A 19,992-nucleotide genomic window follows, 5' to 3' on the forward strand; every position below is an offset into this window, starting at 1 on the left:
CCATTGTAGCAACATGTTACTGTTATCAAAAGAAACGGTATTTCCCAAAACAAACTGTAGTTAATTTTATTACAGCGCATGACATCTTTTGGAAATTTCAGGTGATATTAAGTCACAAAACTGGTAATAAAGTAATGTGATTCCTCTTTTCACAAATAGAGTTTTTGGAAAAGAAACAGATTCTACAATGGGACAACTGATACTTGGATGCAATTTTTTGGGGGGGTTAGACAGTATTCATAATGGTGTTAATCTAATTACTCTAATTTGTTGTAGTACTGTAGTTCACCATAATTGTGCTCATTCCTCAGACCTGGGGCCTGTCATTAATGTTTGGTTGCTGTGTTTGCGTTCTATATATACAAAGCCTTTCACAAACCCTGTTATATAATGAAAAGCAGTGGGCATGATAGAGAGCAAATTGATACCATAAATAATATTTGTTTCATCATAAGAGTCACCAACTGTTGACACAGATCTCACTGGCAATAATTCACAGACACGTTTCCCACCATCGAGTCCATTCTATGATGTTAACTCTACTCCAAAACATACATGTCAGAGGTCATGAAGGGTTAGTTCAAACAATGAGGGAACACCCCAACTCCGTTGGGCATTGTAGTAGCCATCATGTCTGTGAAGGCCAATTAAAAAAAAAATGTGAAAGTCAAATAGCACAAACATTGTCGGGGGACTCTGTGTTACAACCAATGACAGGACATCACTCCAACCCTGTTAGCCAATGACACGATAGTACTATAGGGCCGACAACAACATAGTATATGCCTTACGCTGCCTTAACCTTCACTCTTGGTAAATGTGCCCCCTCCGACACCCCCTCCCCAGAATGACACTCATTGTCTATATTTATTCTCTCCGCTGACCAACTGTTCCTCCAACCAATACACAGGCACAGGTCTGTCATCTCAGAAAGGGAGAGAGAGAGGGGGAATGACCGAGAAAGAGCACAGGGAGATATAGACAACAGAGAGGAGAGAGGAGTGTTGTGGAAGAAACGAGTGCCTACGCAGCAGGTTATGAAGAGGACCAGTAGGACCTGGACTAGCTGAGCAGGTGAATCGCTAGCTGACCTGGTGGAATACAGCACTGAAAGCAACCATCGTCACTTGGGCTAGGATCTGGACGACCAGGTCAAGTTGGGGGTACAGTAGCTGGCTGGCTGAAGAGGCCATTTTAGCGACCATCTTCACTTCCTCCAAATTCCCCAGGTAGAGCCAAGATGGCGGAGAGTGGCGGCGAGCCTAACCTGCAGTCCTACATTATGGACGAGGAAACTCTGAAGAGGAAGCAGAAGGAGAAGCTGAAGAAGCTCCTGGCCACGGGGGGAAACCCTCGGCCCGCACGCTCCCTCTTCTTCCTCACATTGAAGAACCCCTTCCGCAAGGCTGCCATCAACATTGTGGAATGGAAGTATCCTTTAGGGGTCAGGGGTTAGAGGTCAGGAGGGTGTGGGAACAGGAAACGGTTGTCACTAGATAACCATGCTCAGAGTTGTGTGTAGAAATGATGTAGCCTGGTCCCAGATCTGTTTGTGTTGCCTTGTCAACACAGCACAAACAGGCTAGATAAGAAAGGTTATTACATGAAGCATGGTCAAGCTGTTATAATGGCACAGTGCGTTCACACCATAAATGTCTAACATGGCCAGATAGTGAAGCCTGTCTGTGGATTGTCGGTATAGCAAATGATTGTTTATGACATGGATACATTTGGTCTTGTATTGATGGTCAATGCAACCCAGCAGTGTTTCCCACATCGTGCCCCAAGCCCAGTTTCTACTGAGGTCATGGATAGCAACTGGGTTGTTAGTGAGTTAAGGCATTGTGTATTTGCTGGATGACAGAGAAGTATTTGAACAGCTAATCAAATGGCTACCTAGACTATTTTCATTGCTCTCCCCACTTTTTTTTTACGCTGCTGCTACACTCTGTTTATTATCTATGCATAGTTACTTTAACTCAACCTACATGTACATATTACCTCAATTACCTTGACTAACTGGTGCCCCCGCACATTGACTCTGTACCGGTACCACCTGTATATAGCCTGTATAATGTTATTTTACTGCTACTCTATAATTCATTGTTTCTTAAATGTTTTATTTTTTACTGATCTATATTTTACTTAACACTTATTTTTCTTCAAACTGCATTGTTGGTTAAGGGCTTGTAAGCAAGCATTTCATTGTAAGGTCTACCTACAGCTGTTGTATTCAGCAAATGCAATTGGATTTGATTTGATTTGATTTGTTTTGAATGGGTGGTAGCAGACGAGCGTCTGGGAACAACTGCTTCAGGGGTCTGAGGCATGGCTGCCATCGTGACGAGTCAACACTTTATAAAGCACCCCCCCTTTGAGTCTCGTATTGTCTTGTAGTGAATAAGGTGACAGACGGCTGGACCATATCTCTGTATAGCCGTAGAGTTAGAGCCACTCTGATACGCTCACACATGACAGTACAACACACACGTTATAACCACGGGACACAGCCCTTACATTTTCTGGTGGTCCAGTCCTGTATGCAGACATGCTGAACTGTAGAGTGGCTTGAGCACCAGAGCAACAGGTTGATGACTACGGGTTTCAGAACAACATGCAGTAGCATCAGGGTAGAGCGGAGACGACCCATATTGGGTGGTGACAGGAACACAACAAAGAGTACATTTCTGCTAGAATCATCTTGTAAATGCAAATTGTCTCGAGGACAAATCCACCACAGCTCAGAATCACAATTGAACCGTGGGCGTACCATAGACTCCCACATCCAAGGTTACAGTTCTGTTTTGGCAGTGAGTAATGACTGTGGCTGCAGTAACGGTCCACTGAGATGTTATAATCCAGTGAAGCTGTTGATGGATTATTTTTTGACATGTATAATATGAGTTTGTTATAGCGACAGTGTGATGATATTCCTGGGGACAGACGGACAGCTGTCCTCCCACGTCACAGCCTAAAAACAGACGCGCTAAGCTAAGAGAATGCTGCCTCAGACACGGACTGGTGGTGGAATTGGGTACTGCAGTCGGAGAAGGGAACAACAGCATGATGACTAGAATATTTGTTCTATTTAACAAGGCAAGTCAGTTAAGAACAAATTCTTATTTACAATGATGGCCCAGGAACAGTGGGTCAATTGCTTTGTTCAGGGGCAGATCGACAGATTTGTACCTTGTCAGCTCGGGGATTCAATCTAGCAACCTTTAGGTTACTGGCCCAACACTCTAACCACTAGGCTACCTGCCACCCCCAATGAAGTTGCAGTTGATTATCCACGGTATTACCCTTATTAAAGCTTTGCACTATTACACACCCAGGAGTGCAACATTGCACAGCATTGACCGTTTTGAATGTGCTGTACTGAAGGGACCCAGATATTTGAACTCGCCACCATCTTTACCACAGGTGCCGACATAAATAGATCCGATTATCTTCTAACTGACCCATTGTTGGCCTCAAATGTCTCCCAGTGTGTTTTCAATACCCTTGGCTATATGGGGAAGTCCCTATTGAGGGGTTGCACACACTGTACATCAGTTCAACTGAAACAGACTCACCTTATTGATATGTTTGACATTTTGTGATTCAGATGCATGGCCAATATGGCTAGTTATGGTTACTCTGTCAATAGTTATCCTGTAACTGATACAAAACTAGCACGAGCACTAGTTTCCTGTAACATGAAGTCTACAGTGGCATGTTAAACCGTGCACCTTATGGTTATTTAGATTGTGAACGTCGTCTAATAGGTGGGTGAGGTTGAAAGATCTCACTGAGATGCATGTGTACTTCCTGTAGGCATTGAATGGTGGAATAGCTATCCATATCCATCCATATCGCTTGGTTAGGTAACATCAGTTTGGATAAGAAATGAAAATATCCCGCAAAGTATCTAATGGTATATTTGAAAAGGATATTATTTCCTACACCCTGCAGTTCTGTGATCTGCTGGATGTGTATAATGTCGCTTGAACCTTTCCTGAGCGTTCCCCATCAGACCTTTTGAGATCATCATCCTGCTGACCATCTTTGCCAACTGTGTGGCCCTCGCTGTGTTCCTGCCCATGCCTGAGGAGGACAGCAATAACACCAACAGCAACCTGGTGAGTCTGGACCCAATACACACCATCCCATATGGATTGAAAGTGATGGAGATCGTAATACTGCTAGTTGGGGTTTAATTAATTTAGGTTGGGAAGCAGGGTTCTATTTCAAATACTTGTTTTGATGTCTCACTATGGGATTTGCTGTCGGAGACAGACAGGTCGAGTGGCGAATGAGGTGAGCCCCTCCCTCTTTATAAGGTGCCACTCACCCCACCCTCTGGTCATTCTCACTTTCTTCCTTGTGAAGATCCCTACACTCTCTGAAGCTCTCCTCAGCACGACTTGACCCCTGTCTTCTTGTTTAACTGTTCTCAGGCGAACCGTGAGGTTATGCTGCCAAATGTAGGACCTCAGCTCTCGCCCTTTGCGTTGAGTACTGACCGAAAATAACATTTTTGCTTAGAATAGAATTCTAATTCTCTGGTTACAGCTAGCGTCACACGGCTAGCTACTGAGACTTGGCTAGCGCAAGCCACAAGGCCTAGCTAATCCAGCTAGCTCGCTGCAAGGCCAGCTAAGCACCACTAGCTTTTCTACCTGCAAGGGTAAAAATGGCTAGCTCTCCTCTCTCGTTTAGCTCAACCTGTGTTCACTCGTTTTGTGTTGACTAAACGGACCAATCCAGCCTCACAAGCGTGGCGGTCAAGAGGCTGCCACGCTTGTGGTCACCGACAGACTATGCTGCAACACGCTCTTCTTCATGTTAGGCGAACGCTAGCTAGCTACAACTAGCTTCGCAGCTATACACGGCTAGCACTATCTTAACCCGAGTTTACAAATGTTTTGTTTTCTTCTCTGAGTTATGTAACCTGCTCCCCGCATACCCGTGTCCATGCGGGGCCATGATTGCAGTCAAGGATACACACTCCTTGTCTATCACCTGCTTGGTGGTTGAGCATGCCAAAGCAGCACTCACTAACCCTGAGTCCTGTGTGCATTGTAGGAAGATGCCTTAGACCTGACTCAAACGGACTGTTCTCCCTTACAGCCTTGGGGCAATAAGCCTAACTCTCAACCCCAACCCTCCTTGGCTGAGGTTATGGGTGGTTTTGAAGACCTAGCAGCTGGGAAGTGGGGAGGGGACATCTCGAGGCCCTCTAGCACCCTAAGCAATGCATCTTTTTCCAGACAAAAAATGTCCGGCTCACCTGCAGGCGGGCAGCAACCAGGCTCAATATTGAGTGGCCTGCGCCCGGCGCGAAAGGGACTGGCTCAATGGGAGGAGGCTCCTTTCTGACACCGTCCCAGGGAAACAACTCCTCCCAGTAGGCCATTCCACAGGTGGAGGAGAGAGCCCTATGGTTAAAATTGTCCAGGTTGTTGGACAAGGAGAAAGTAGATTTCCCCAACGCTCTGATTGAGACTAAGGAATGGTTTTGGCCGGCTGTCACTGCCATGTGGCAGAAGTGCAAACATTGAAAGAAGGAAGGCGAAACCTTCAACTTCTTAAACCTTATCCTAAACTTAACCCTTACCCTAATCCTAACCTTAAACTTAACCCTGACCCTAACTGTAATCTTAGTAAGCAGTTGCTTACCAACAGGTAGTTTGTTGATAGTTTGACCATCTGTACAGCATCTACATTAGACTATCCGGACTATCCAAATAAAGTGTGACCAAGGGTAAAGCCAACAAATACCTCGTTGGCCTTTAAAAGTAAAGATACCTTAATTTAATAGAAAATGACAAGTAAAAATTAAAGTCTAAAAGTATTTGGTTTTAAATATACTTAAGTTTCAAAAGTAAATGGAATTGCTCAAATGTATTTACGTATCAAAAGTAAAATTTGAAACCATACAAATTCCTTATATTAAGCAAATCAGATGGCACAATTTTCATATTGTTTTATTGAAGGATAACTAGGGGCACACTCCAACACTCAGGCATAATTTACAAACGAAGCATTTGTGTTTAGTGAGTCCGCCAGATCAGAGGCAGTAGGAATGACCAGTGACGTTCTCTTGAAAAGTGTGTGAATTGGACCATTTTCCTGTCAAAATGTAACGAGTACTTTTGGGTGTCAATGAAAATGTATGGAGTAATAAGTACAATATTTTCTATAGGAATGTAGTGAAGTAAAAATTAAAATTGACAAAATATAAAAGAATAAAGTAAAGTACAGTTACCCCAAAAAACGACTTAAGTAGTACTTTAATAAGGTATTTTTACTTAACACCACTGGTTTTCACAAGGTGACTTTGTTACCTAACCCCACGTTTATGCCGAAAGTGAGCAATACTTATAATTGCCATAGAATAGAATCAAGTATTTGAACGTGAACTCAACGTTACTTGCGTAACCCCGGTTCTCTGAGACTACGAGTGCAACATCTCACCTCATGTCCCTGCTCGCAAGAGTGCAAGGAAGACAGACATGCTTGAGATTAGCCAGAGGGTGGGGTGAGTGGCACCTTATAAAGAGGGAGGGGCTCACCTCATTCGCCACTCGACCTGTCTGCCTCCGACAGACGTTGTGTGATTGGTTCTTCGGTAGTGATGCGACTATCCAGCGAATCCCATAGAGCGACATCTCCCTCATATTCACAGAAAACCGGGTTACTCTAGTAACCTTGAGTTGTCCTCATGAAGCCTCCCCATCTGTCATGAATATGTGTGAGAGTACATATGTGTCTGAATGTGTAGTGAGCACTGTATTCATACCTCGATCATGGCGGTGAATGACCTGATTATATCATGGTCCTGCTGCTAACTGCTCACTGTTCTGTTGTAGGAGCACAGTTCATAAAACAAGCAGACTGGGATCTGGCGCCTAGTGTAGTCACCTTGACTTTTGATGGGCACAATGACCTGGATGTTTGGTGTAATCCAGTTTGACATCTGATCCAGCAGCAAGTGCTAGAAAGTTGACCTGGTTTGTTTTTGTGGGCCAGATGCCAGACTGGCCACATGGAACTAACTGCTGTCCAACTCTGATAGTTCTGCTCATTTTGAGTTTTGTAACACTCTGGAAAGGATCATGAAATCAACCACAAAATGCCCATATTACAAATGGGTAGACAGATATTTCTGTATCTGAGTGACCCCAATCCGGAGATAAAGATAGAGGGGTCGTTCCACCGATTCGGTGCCTTATGAGAAGTGTGTATAACATGGTAAAAAAAAGGTTTGATTTCACCTAATTTTAACATTCTGTCATAAAGAGCACATGTTCAACCTAATAGAAATCACATTTTCCCATCTCAACAGGTTAAAATAAGAAAGTACCTGTAAAGTGCCAAATAAAGTAACAGGGTTGACTGTAACAGGGTTGAAGATTTCATCTCAAATCAGCCTAGTGACAGGGGGAATAGAAGCATGTTTTGTGCAACAGGGAGTGGCAATTGAATGCAAGCTTCACAAAAAAAGAAATGAAATTGCTAAAACATTTCTAGCCTGTCTATCTCGGTTTTCCACCACAAAACACCAGAAATAGCCAAAAAGAGCAGAAGCACCTCACCTGCTTTTACACTATGATTTGGCTGAGATCCCCAAGGATTGGAAAGCTGCCTCAGTCATCACCCCTCTTCAAAGGAGGAGACACCCTGGACCCAAACTGCTATAGACGTATATCCATCCTGCCCTGCCTATCTAAGGTCTTCGAAAGCCAAGTCAACAAACAGGTCACTGACCATCTTGAATCCCACCGTACCTTCTCCGCTGTGCAATCTGGTTTCCGAGCCGGTCACGGGTGCACCTCAGCCACACTCAAGGTACTAAACGATATCATAACCGCCATCGATAAAAGACAGTACTGTGCAGCCGTCTTCATCGACCTCGCCAAGGCTTTCGACTCTGTCAATCACCATATTCTTATCGGCAGACTCAATAGCCTCGGTTTTTCGGATGACTGCCTTGCCTGGTTCACCAATTACTTTGCAGACAGAGTTCAGTGTGTCAAATCGGAGGGCATGCTGTCCAGTCCTCTGGCAGTCTCTATGGGGGTGCCACAGGGTTCAATTCTCGGGCCGACTCTTTTCTCTGTATATATCAATGATGTTGCTCTTGCTGCGGGCGATTCCCTGATCCACCTCTACGCAGACGACACCATTCTATATACTTTCGGCCCGTCATTGGACACTGTGCTATCTAACCTCCAAACGAGCTTCAATGCCATACAGCACTCCTTCCGTGGCCTCCAACTGCTCTTAAACGTGAGTAAAATGTCATCTACAAAATGGCTTCCAACACTCTACTCAGCAAACTGGATGCAGTCTATCACAGTGCCATCCGTTTTGTCACCAAAGCACCTTATACCACCCACCACTGCGACTTGTATGCTCTAGTCGGCTGGCCCTCGCTACATATTCGTCGCCAGACCCACTGGCTCCAGGTCATCTACAAGTCCATGCTAGGTAAAGCTCCGCCTTATCTCAGTTCACTGGTCACGATGGCAACACCCATCCGTAGCACGCGCTCCAGCAGGTGTATCTCACTGATCATCCCTAAAGCCAACACCTCATTTGGCCGCCTTTCGTTCCAGTACTCTGCTGCCTGTGACTGGAACGAACTGCAAAAATCGCTGAAGATGGAGACTTTTATCTCCCTCACCAACTTCAAACATCAGCTATCCGAGCAGCTAACCGATCGCTGCAGCTGTACATAGTCTATTGGTAAATAGCCCACCCATTTTCACCTACCTCATTCCCATACTGTTTTTATACTGTTTTTTATTTATTTACTTTTCTGCTCTTTTGCACACCAATATCTCTACCTGTACATGACCATCTGATCATTTATCACTCCAGTGTTAATCTGCAAAATTGTATTATTCGCCTTTTGCACACATTGTATATAGACTGCCCATTTTTTTTTCTACTGTGTTATTGACTTGTTAATTGTTTACTCCATGTGTAACTCTGTGTTGTCTGTTCACACTGCTATGCTTTATCTTGGCCAGGTCGCAGTTGCAAATGAGAACTTGTTCTCAACGAGCCTACCTGGTTAAATAAAGGTGAAATAAAAAAAATAAAAAAATAAATATGATTTGGCTATGTTCAATGTTCACTTTCAAAAAAACATTTAATTTCTTATGGCTGGGGGGCAGTATTGAGTAGCTTGGATGAATAAGGTGCCCAGAGTAAACTGCCTGCTCCTCAGTCCCAGTTGCTAATATATGCATATTATTAGTATATTTGGATAGAAAAAACTCTGAAATGTCTAAAACTGGTTGAATGATGTCTGTGAGTATAACAGAACTCATATGGCAGGCAAACACCTGAGAAAAAATTCAAACAGGAAGTGGGAAATCTGAGGTTGGTCGATTTCAACTCAGCCCCTACTGAAGTTACAGCGGGATATTGGTCATCTTGCACTTCCTAAGGCTTCCACTAGATGTCAACCGTGGTTAGAAACTTGTTTGATGCTTCTACTGTGAGGTGGGGCCGAATGAGAGTGGATTGAGTCAGAGGTCTGGCAGCAGTCACGCGCTGGTCACATACATTTCACATGAGAGGTAACTCCCATTCCTCTCGAATTCTCCGGTTGGAATATTATTGAAGATTTATGTTAAAAACATCCTAAACATTGATTCCATGCATCGTTTGACAAGCTTCTATGGTCTGTAACAGAACTTTTTTGACATTTCGTCTGCAACTAGTGAACGCGCTTCGTAAGTTTTGATTTGTTTACCAAACTGGCTTACAAAAGTAGCTATTTGGACATAAATGATGGACATTATCAAACAAATTAAACATTTATTGTGGACCTGGGATTCCTGGGAGTGCATTCTAATGAAGATCATCAAAGGTAAGTGAATATTTCTGTTATTTCTGACTTCTGTTGACTCCAATATGGCGGATATATATATTTGTTCTCTGAGCTCTGTTTTCAGATTATAGCATGGTTTGCTTTTTCCGTAAAGCTTTTTTGAAATCTGACACAGCGGTTGCATTACAACTCATCCAGAACGCCGCAGCCCGTCTGGTGTTCAACCTTCCCAAGTTCTCTCACGTCACCCCGCTCCTCCGCTCCCTCCACTGGCTTCCAGTTGAAGCTCGCATCCGCTACAAGACCATGGTGCTTGCCTACGGAGCTGTGAGGGGAACGGCACCTCAGTACCTCCAGGCTCTGATCAGGCCCTACACCCAAACAAGGGCACTGCGTTCATCCACCTCTGGCCTGCTCGCCTCCCTACCACTGAGGAAGTACAGTTCCCGCTCAGCCCAGTCAAAACTGTTCGCTGCTCTGGCCCCCCAATGGTGGAACAAACTCCCTCACGACGCCAGGACAGCGGAGTCAATCACCACCTTCCGGAGACACCTGAAACCCCACCTCTTTAAGGAATACCTAGGATAGGATAAAGTAATCCTTCTCACCCCCTTAAAAGATTTAGATGCACTATTGTAAAGTGGCTGTTCCACTGGATGTCATAAGGTGAACGCACCAATTTGTAAGTCGCTCTGGATAAGAGCGTCTGCTAAATGACTTAAATGTAAAATGTAAATGAGAAGTATATCTTTAATTCCATGTATAACACTTGTATTTCCATTAACATTTATGATGTGTCTCTCTGCATATTCACCAGATGTTTTTGGAACTACTGAACATAACGCGCCCAATGTGTACTTGTTATCAGTATAAAAAACACCTGTCCACAACCTCAAACAGTCACACTCCAAACTCCACTATGGCCAAGACCAAAGAGCTGTCAAAGGACACCAGAAACAAAATTGTAGACCTGCAACAGGCTGGGAAGACTGAATCTGCAATAGGTAAGCAGCTTGGTTTGAAGAAATCAACTGTGGGAGCAATTATTAGGAAATGGAATTATTTTATACTGATAACAAGTTCAAACAGGTGCCATTAATACAGGTAATGAGTGGAGGACAGAGAAGCCTTTTAAAGAAGAGTTACAGGTCTGTGAGAGCCAGAAATCTTGCTTGTTTGTAGGTGACCAAATACTTACTTTCCAGCTTAATTTGCAAATAAATTCATTAAAAATCATACAATGTGTTTTTCTGGATTTTCTTTCTCATTTTGTCTGTCATAGTTGAAGTGTACCTATGATGAAAATTACAGGCCTCTCTCATCTTTTTAAGTGGGAGAACTTGCACAATTGGTGGCTGACTAAACTTTTTTGCCCCACTGTACCTGTATGCTTGAGGAATTTTAATTATGAGATGTCTGTTGTTTTGAATTTGGCGCCCTGCACTTTCACTGGCTGTTCCCATTAACGGGATTTCAGCCCTAAGAAGTTCTTAAGAAGGAATAATTACCACATATTAAAATGAGAGTTTAGTTTCTCACAGCAGGTTTGACTTTAAAATGGGGGACAGATGTAAATTAATCATGAATCACATTGTTATTTATTTAATCTTCAGAAATTACTTTGTCAAAGCAACAAGAAAACTAGGGCTTGACAATGATGGAGAATTGGTGTGTGTGTGTGTTGGAAACCTAAAGATACATACTATAAATTGCGCTATAGGAATGTCCATGACATGCCAGAATCTAACCCAATATCATTTAGGTTCACTGTGCTACAAGCAGTACAGTACAGCACTTTGAAACTTTATTAACAGCACTGTTATTGACGCTATAAAACTCCCTGCACATGCCCTTTCCCCGGGGATCTGAATAGTCCTACCCTATTAAGTAATCAAGCATCAAATAGAACATATGTAACGGCTCTCCTCTTCGTCTGATGATGAGGAATAGGAATCATTGGACCAACACGCAGCGTGTTAAGTGTTCATAGTAAATTTAATAAAATAAACTGAACACTGAATGACAAAAAACAACAAAGAGAGTGAACGACACAGTCCTGTAACGAGAAAAAAACACAAAACCGGAAACAACTACCCATAAACACAGGTGGGAACAGGCTACGTAAGTATGGTTCTCAATCAGAGACAACGATTGACAGCTACCTCTGATTGGGAAACATACCAGGCCAAACACATAGAAATACAACACAGAACAAAACAGAATGAAAAACAGAATGCCCACCGCAACTCCCGCCCTGACCAAACCAAAATAGAGACATAAAAAAGGAATTAAGGTCAGGACGTGACAACATAGCATTTCATGTTACCCATGGCCACATTATCTATCCATCACCACCGACTTATGCCTATTTGTTTTCCTATTTATCACTTGTCCGTGCTCAAAATCACGTTTCAAGTTCAAGTTCATTTGCATTGTGGAGTACAACAGTATACAAACAGTATATTTCTTGCAAGTTAAAAGACAGGGCGATTAGTGAGTGGGTGCCATCTTAGGGACCTCAGCACTGAGGTTCCCAGTTGTTAATCAGTGGGGCCATTCTCTGGATGCCTGGCCTGTAATGGGAGAGGAGGAGAGACACATACACAGAACACCAGGGAGCTACTGAGCTGATGGATTTACCAAGCAGGATCAACTTAATCAGTTTAACTCTTGTAAATACTCGAAATGACTCAATATTTCAAATTGAGTTTAAAATTAATATTCTTAAAATGATTGTTGACTCCTAAACTCTTATAACTAGCCATAACTTGTTTGGAAACTTTGTCACCAAGCAGAATCAATGAATTATACTCCATTGCACATATTCATTATGGGTACTGTTTTATGGGTACTGTAGTTAGTACCTCATGATACCCTAACATGCCTTTATCGTTGTTTTACAGGAAAGTCTGGAGTACATCTTCCTCATCGTCTTCTCCATAGAGTGCTTTCTAAAAATAATAGCCTATGGATTTCTATTTCACGAGAATGCGTATCTGCGGAACTGTTGGAACATACTGGATTTTGTCTGTGTATCTGTGGGGTAAGTAGGGAAGAGATGAAAATGTTCTGTCATGCTCTGTCATGATCTGTCACGTTCTGTCACGCTCTGTCACGTTCTGTCACGCTTTGTCATGCTCTGTCACATTCTATCACGCTCTGTCACGTTCTGTCACGCTCTGTCAAGCTCTGTCACGTTCTGTCACGCTCTGTCATGTTCTGTCATGCTCTGTCACGTTCTGTCACGATCTGTCACGCTCTGTCACGTTCTGTCACGCTCTGTCACGTTCTGTCATGCTCTGTCACATTCAGTCACGCTCTGTCACATTTAGTCACGCTCTGTCACATTTAGTCACGCTCTGTCATGCTCTGTCACGTTCTGTCACGCTCTGTCACGTTCTGTCACGCTCTGTCATGTTCTGTCATGATCTGTCATGTTCTGTCATGCTATAACTCTTCTGTGACTGTATGATCTTGTTTATCTCTCTCTGTACTCCCTTTTGTCCTCCTCTATCTTTCAACCTCTCCCCTCTCCCTCTCCCTTCCCTCTTCCCTCTCTCTCCCCTCTCCCTCTCTCCCTCTCTCCCTCCCCAGGCTGTTTGCAGTCATCGGGGACTTCATCACCTATATCAGTGGTGTGGAGGCTCAACCAGGGGACAAGGGAGGAGGCTTCGACATGAAGGCCCTCAGGGCATTCAGGGTGCTCCGGCCCCTCAGGCTGGTCTCTGGAGTCCCCAGTAAGGACCACTGTACAATAGGAACCCTGTAGCAGTCATAAGGGCAGGAAATCAGCAGAAGGCAATTCAGGTTAAAGTGTAGAATGACAAAATAAATTGCCTCTGAATCAGGCTTAACATGTCCTATTTATATTAAATAAACCAAAACATATTTCTCACAAGTGTAGCATAGTTCGTATAAGCTCTACAAACAATATGTCTATTCCCGAGGAATTTGAACGGTAAATTAATGTGATCATATATTTCATGAATGAACAGAAATGACCAATATAACCAAACGCTAACGTTTTAGATTACTGGGAAATTATATGGGAATTGCTAAGCATTTAAAAAACAAAGGGAAAAACAGTGAATGAGCTCAAATTGGCGGGAAGCAGATAGCTCATTTGTGATAAGAGGAGCCTAGCACTCACTTCACCACAACCATATTCTGAGAACACTTACCTTCAGCAACAATGCTAGTGTCAAATACAATATCATTTGGTTCATTGCGGTTAGTCTGCAGTTTGATCTAGTTATATTGGTCAACTACTACAGTGGTTCCCCACCAGGGGTACTAGGACCCCTGGGGGAAATTGTCCTATCTACAATGGGTACTTGAGAAGACTCATGAGACCATAGACCTACTGGTAAAATGCAAGAGGGGGTACTTCAGGGGTACTCAAGGAAGGGGAAAATTCAGGAAGGGGAAGATTCAGTTGGTGGTACAGTAACTGAAAATGGTTGTCAACTACCGGACTACTAGGTCCACTGATGTTTACAATGTGTCTGCTCGTCCCCCAGGCCTGCAGGTGGTGATGAACTCCATCCTGAAATCCATGCTACCTCTGTTCCACATCTCCCTGCTGGTCTTCTTCATGGTCACCATCTACGCCATCGTGGGACTGGAGCTGTTCAAGTGCAAGATGCATAAAACCTGCTACTACACAGGCACAAGTAGGAAACACACACGCACGCACACACGCACACACACACACACACACACACACACACACACACACACACACACACACACACACACACACACACACACACACACACACACACACACACACACACACACACCCTGCCTATATCTTCTCCCCCGTTGTCCTGCAGATATCATAGCCACAGTGGAGAATGAGAAGGCATCTCCATGTGCCCAGGCCGGTAATGGTCGGCGCTGCACCATCAACGGGACAGAGTGTAGGGCGGGATGGGCCGGACCCAACAACGGCATCACACACTTTGACAACCTGGGCTTCGCTATGCTCACTGTCTACCAGTGCATCACTACCCAGGGCTGGACCGACGTGCTCTACTGGGTACTGTGTTACATCACCCCTATACTTTCATGTTACTGTACTGCTTCATCCTGTTGCATTATGTACTTCACCCCAGTTAATGTAGCCCGTACTCACTCTCTCAATTCAATTTCAATTCCATTTCAGGGGCTTTATTGGCATGGGAAACATATGTTTACATTGCCACAGCAAGTGAAATAGATAATAAACTAAAGTGAAATAAGCAGTAAAAAAATGAACAGTAAACTTTACACTCACAAATTTCCAAAAGACATTTCAAATGTCATATTATGTCTATAGACAGTGTTTTAATAATGTGCATATAGTTAAAGAACAAAAGGGAAAATAAATATAAATATGGGATGTATTTACAATGGTGTTTGTTCTTCACTTGTTGATATTTTCTTGTGGTAACAGGTCACACATCTTGCTGCTGTGATTGCACACTATTGTATTATCAACAACATTTTTAAAAATGTTTTAAAAAATGTTTAATTATTTGTGAGTCTGTGTAATCTGAGAGAAATATGCGTCTCTATTATGGTCATACATTTGGCAGGAGGTTAGGAAGTGCAGCTCAGTTTCCACCTCATTTTGTGGGCAGTGTGAAAATACTGTAGCCTGTCTTCTCTTGAGAGCCAGGTCTGTCTCTAATATAGTCATACATTTGGCAGGAGGTTAGGAAGTACATCTCAGTTTCCACCTCATTTTGTGGGCAGTGTGCAAATACTGTAGCCTGTGTTCTCATGAGAGCCAGGTCTGCCTACGGCGTCCTTTCTCAATAGCAAGGCTATGCTTACTGAGTCTGTACATAGTCGAAGCTTTCCTTCAATTTGGGTCAGTCACAGTGGTCAGGTATTCTGCCACTGTGTACTCTCTGTTTAAGGCCAAATAGCGATGTAGTTTGCTCAGTTGTTTTTGTTCATTCTTTCCAGTGTCAAGTAAATCTTTTTTTGTTTTCTCATGATTTCGTTAAGTCTAATTGTGTTGCTGTCCTGGGGCTCTGTGGGGTGTGTTTGTGTTTGTGAACAGAGCCCCAGGACCAGCTTGCTTAGTGGACTCTGCTCCAGGTTCATCTGTAGGTCGTGGTTTTGTTGTGGAAAGTTGGGGAATCGCTTCCTTTTAGGTGGTTGTAGAATTGATCCGTTCATTCTGGATTTGGATAATTAGTGGGTATCGGCCTATATCTGCTCTGCATTCATTATTTGGTGTTTTACATTGTACACAGAGGATATTTTTGTAGAATTCTGCATGCAGAGTCTCAATTTGGTCTCTCTCTTTCTTTCTTTCTCTCTCTCGCTCTCTCGCTCTCGTTCTTCCTCTCTCTCTCTTTATTTCTCCCCCTCACTTTGTCTCTGTCTCTCTCTATATCCCCCCTCTCTCGCTCTCTCTCTCTCCTCTCCTTCCACTCCTTCTCTTTCTCCCTCTCCCTCTCTCTCTCTTCAGGTGAATGATGCCATCGGTATGGAGTGGCCGTGGATGTACTTTCTAACACTCATCTTGGTTGGCTCCTTCTTTGTACTCAACCTGGTTCTGGGCGTGCTCAGTGGGTAAGAGGACAGACACACACACACACACACTCATCTCTCTCACTTTCATCTTTTCTCCATCTCTCTTTCCCCTCCGTCAGTGAATTCACTAAGGAGCGAGAGAAGGGTAAGGCGCGTGGAGAGTACACAGAGATGAGGGAGACCCAGCAGCTGGATGAGGATCTGAAGGGCTACATGGAGTGGATCACACAGGCCGAAGTCATGGACGCCGACGGGGAGGGACAGGGTACTTATGGCTTCCTAACCCTATCACCAACACACAATAGAATAGAGGGAGGACTACAACAGGAGTCAGCCCGTTGCAGACGTCCTGCAGGTTGGCATTTTATGTCATGAATCTGCAGAGCGGTCACTAGCTGGCACAGCCACAAAGTCATACTTTTTTTTTTTAAAACCTGACCCTAACCTCGACCCTAACCTTAACCACACTGTTAACCCTAATGCCTCACCCTAACCTTAAATATTTTTATTTTCATGAATTTTTACAATATAGACAATTTTGACATTGCAGCTGAATTATCTAAGGGGAAATCTCTCAGTTCTGCGTCCAGTTCAAGATGAATGAAAGTCAACCTGCTGACACCAGTGTCTCTTGTCCCCAGGCCTGCTAACGCTGGAGGATGGAGAATCCGAGGCAGGGAGCCTAAAGGACATGGACACCATGCAAAAAATCATGTACTACTAGTAAGTACACACATACACCGGCCTCTGACCGGGACAACACTTGGGTGTTTTGATAAAACAAAAGTCTGACAGACCTCCTCCTAACATCCCACCTCTTCCTCCTCTCCCTCATCTCTCACTTGCTCTGTTCAGCAAGCTGGCTCGTAAATGGAACATTTTCTTCCGGCGTAAGTGTCTTGTGTATGTGAAGTCCCGTATGTTCTACTGGTGGGTGATCCTTCTGGTGTTCCTGAACACGCTGGCCATCGCTACTGAACACCACAAGCAGTCCCAGAAACTCACCGAGTGGCAAGGTCAGGGTCTACATATCATGTCCATAGCTTCAACCCACACAATCCCAGCATTTAACAAGGCTCTTGTCTATGCCATGGCTAACACACCTCTCTCTCCCTCTACCCCATGTCCCCCCCGCTTCTCCCTTCCCCCTCCCAGACACTGCCAACAAGGTGCTGCTGTCTCTGTTCGCCATTGAGATGTTTATGAAGATGTACGCCCTGGGTCTCCAGCAATACTTCATGTCTCTGTTCAACCGCTTCGACTGCTTCGTGGTCTCCACCGGCATTCTGGAACTCGTCCTGGTCGGCATGGACGTCATGACCGTCATGGGGATCTCTGTGCTGCGCTGCATTCGACTACTCAGGCTGCTCAAAGTAACCAAGTAAGACTTTACATTAGGCTGCATTAGTGTGTTAGTGGTGGACTCCATTAAAAGCCTGCACACACCACGGTTCTCCAGGTCCAGGATTGGTCCAATTAATTGATGGGTTTATTGATTAATTGATTGTATCTTACATCCCCAACCCCTTGTAGCTTCATAGGAAGTGCATAGCACTTACCGTGTGTGTGTGTATGTGCTTCAGGTACTGGACGTCTCTCAGTAATCTGGTGGTGTCCCTGCTGAACTCAACCCCCTCCATCGCCTGCCTGCTCCTCCTCCTCTTCCTCTTCATCGTCATCTTCTCTCTGCTGGGCATGCAGGTGTTCGGGGAAGTTCAACTTCCCCAATGCGCCCAAACCCCGCAGCACCTTTGACAGCTTCCCCCAAGCTCTCATCAGTGTCTTCCAGGTGGGAAAGGAAATACCGTTTTTTTTTTCATTATTTTTAACAGATTTATCACACTAACAAGATGAAGGACGATATGGACATCTGAAGGAGCATATGTACACGTATGACAGGAAAACGTTGGACATCAGCCCTTGCTTTTTGTTTCATTCGCTGTGGAAAAGCAGGCCGATCATTTGTCAGTGGGAGCCTGAATGTGTTCCTTCCCTGCCTCTCGCTCTCTGTCAGATCCTGACGGGGGAGGATTGGAACTCTGTGATGTATGATGGCATCATGGCGCATGGCGGTCCCACCATGCCCGGGATCCTCGTCAGCATCTACTTCATCATCCTCTTCGTCTGCGGAAACTGTATCCTCTGTGTGTGTGTGTGTGTGTGTGTGTGTGTTGCCCAACTACTCTCCCAGACAGAAATCAGACTTAAATTCTGTCCTTGGGTACATTAGTGTCTCTCTTCCATTTCCTACCGTAATGAACTTTGACCCCTAGCACTTAGACATCCTGCTGAATGTGTTCCTGGCCATCGCTGTGGACAACCTGGCGGAGGCTGAGAGTCTGACCATGGCCCAGAAGGAGAAGTCTGAGGAGAAGAAACGCAAGAAGCTGCTCAGGGCTAACATGCCTGACAAGGCCACAGAGGAGAAAGCCCTCCTGGCCAAGAAGCTTGCAGCGGAAAGAGCCAAAATAGAGGGCATCCCTACCACAGCCAAGGTCAGACATTTCCAGTAGCGGTGCAGGGGTAAAATTACAGAAGAAGCCAAGCCAGTGAAAAAAGTAATATTGTGATAATTGCGTTGTTTGCTCTATAACCCATTTGTTCATACGCCACCGTGGTATACAATAACACCATGACAACAAAAAGACAACAGTCACACAGTGGCGGAATAAATTAGACTACACATATGTTTGTTTCATCACAACACTGGAGAGCAACATCTGTCCAGTGAAGTCCACAAAGCAACTATTGCATGAAACAAACAGCTATATCACCTGCAGCATGATCAAGCAAGGTAATGTTTTCGACAGTTTACTAAACAACGACTGGTTTAGAACCATGGCCTCTGCTATTCCAGAACCACTTCAACTTTAACAGTCAAACATCATCAAATCAACAAGGCTGTATCCAGGCTGTATCACAACCGGCCGTGATTGGGAGTCTCATAGGGCGGCGCACAATTGGCCCAGTGTCGTCCGGGTTTGGCTGGTGTAGGCCGTCATTGTAAATAAGAATGTGTTCTTAACTGACCCAGCTCAGCGCTGATTGCCTAATGATCTTGTAAAAATTATATCAAGGGAGGCCAAATGTCAATCAATCAAATGATACGGCCAACATTTTATACGCTTTTGGTCCAGACAGCATCAAATCAAAGTTCATTTGTCACGTGTGCCGAATACAACAGGTGTAGGTAGACCTTACAGTGAAATGCTTACTTACAGGCTCTAACCAATAGTGCAAAAAAGCTGTTAGGTGAACAATAGGTAAGTAAAGAAATAAAACAACAGTAAAAAGACAGGCTATATACAGTAGCGAGGCTACATACAGACACTGGTTAGTCAGGCTGATTGAGGTAGTATGTACATGTTGATATGGTTAAAGGGACTATGCATATATGATGAACAGAGAGTAGCAGTAGCATAAAAGAGGGGTTGGCGGGTGGTGGGTGGTGGGACACAATGCAGATAGCCCAGTTAGTCAATGTGCGGGAGCACTGGTTGGTCGGCCCAATTGAGGTAGTATGTACATGAATGTATAGTTAAAGTGACTATGCATACATGATAAACACAGAGTAGCAGCAGCGTAAAAAGAGGAACACAATGCAAATTGTCCGGGTAGCCATTTGATTACCT

The 19,992-nt window shown here is 44.2% G+C and overlaps 1 protein-coding gene across 1 annotated transcript in view; it reads left to right on the forward strand.

The window, feature by feature from the left end:
- Positions 1-898: 898 nt before the first annotated feature.
- The window catches only part of cacna1sa (calcium channel, voltage-dependent, L type, alpha 1S subunit, a), a 32,549-nt gene continuing 13,455 nt past the window's right edge, over positions 899-19,992 (forward strand). The window contains 15 exon segments of the mRNA XM_029682767.2: positions 899-1,431; positions 4,016-4,121; positions 12,733-12,872; positions 13,424-13,566; positions 14,350-14,502; positions 14,665-14,870; positions 16,296-16,399; positions 16,480-16,625; positions 17,002-17,083; positions 17,216-17,376; positions 17,516-17,741; positions 17,944-18,066; positions 18,068-18,149; positions 18,375-18,495; positions 18,641-18,855. Of these exon segments, the coding sequence (XP_029538627.2) occupies positions 1,241-1,431; positions 4,016-4,121; positions 12,733-12,872; positions 13,424-13,566; positions 14,350-14,502; positions 14,665-14,870; positions 16,296-16,399; positions 16,480-16,625; positions 17,002-17,083; positions 17,216-17,376; positions 17,516-17,741; positions 17,944-18,066; positions 18,068-18,149; positions 18,375-18,495; positions 18,641-18,855 (2,199 nt within the window). The 5' untranslated portion in view covers positions 899-1,240.

Source organism: Oncorhynchus nerka, linkage group LG15 (genome assembly GCF_034236695.1).
Source record: "Oncorhynchus nerka isolate Pitt River linkage group LG15, Oner_Uvic_2.0, whole genome shotgun sequence".
Taxonomy (NCBI): domain Eukaryota; kingdom Metazoa; phylum Chordata; class Actinopteri; order Salmoniformes; family Salmonidae; genus Oncorhynchus; species Oncorhynchus nerka.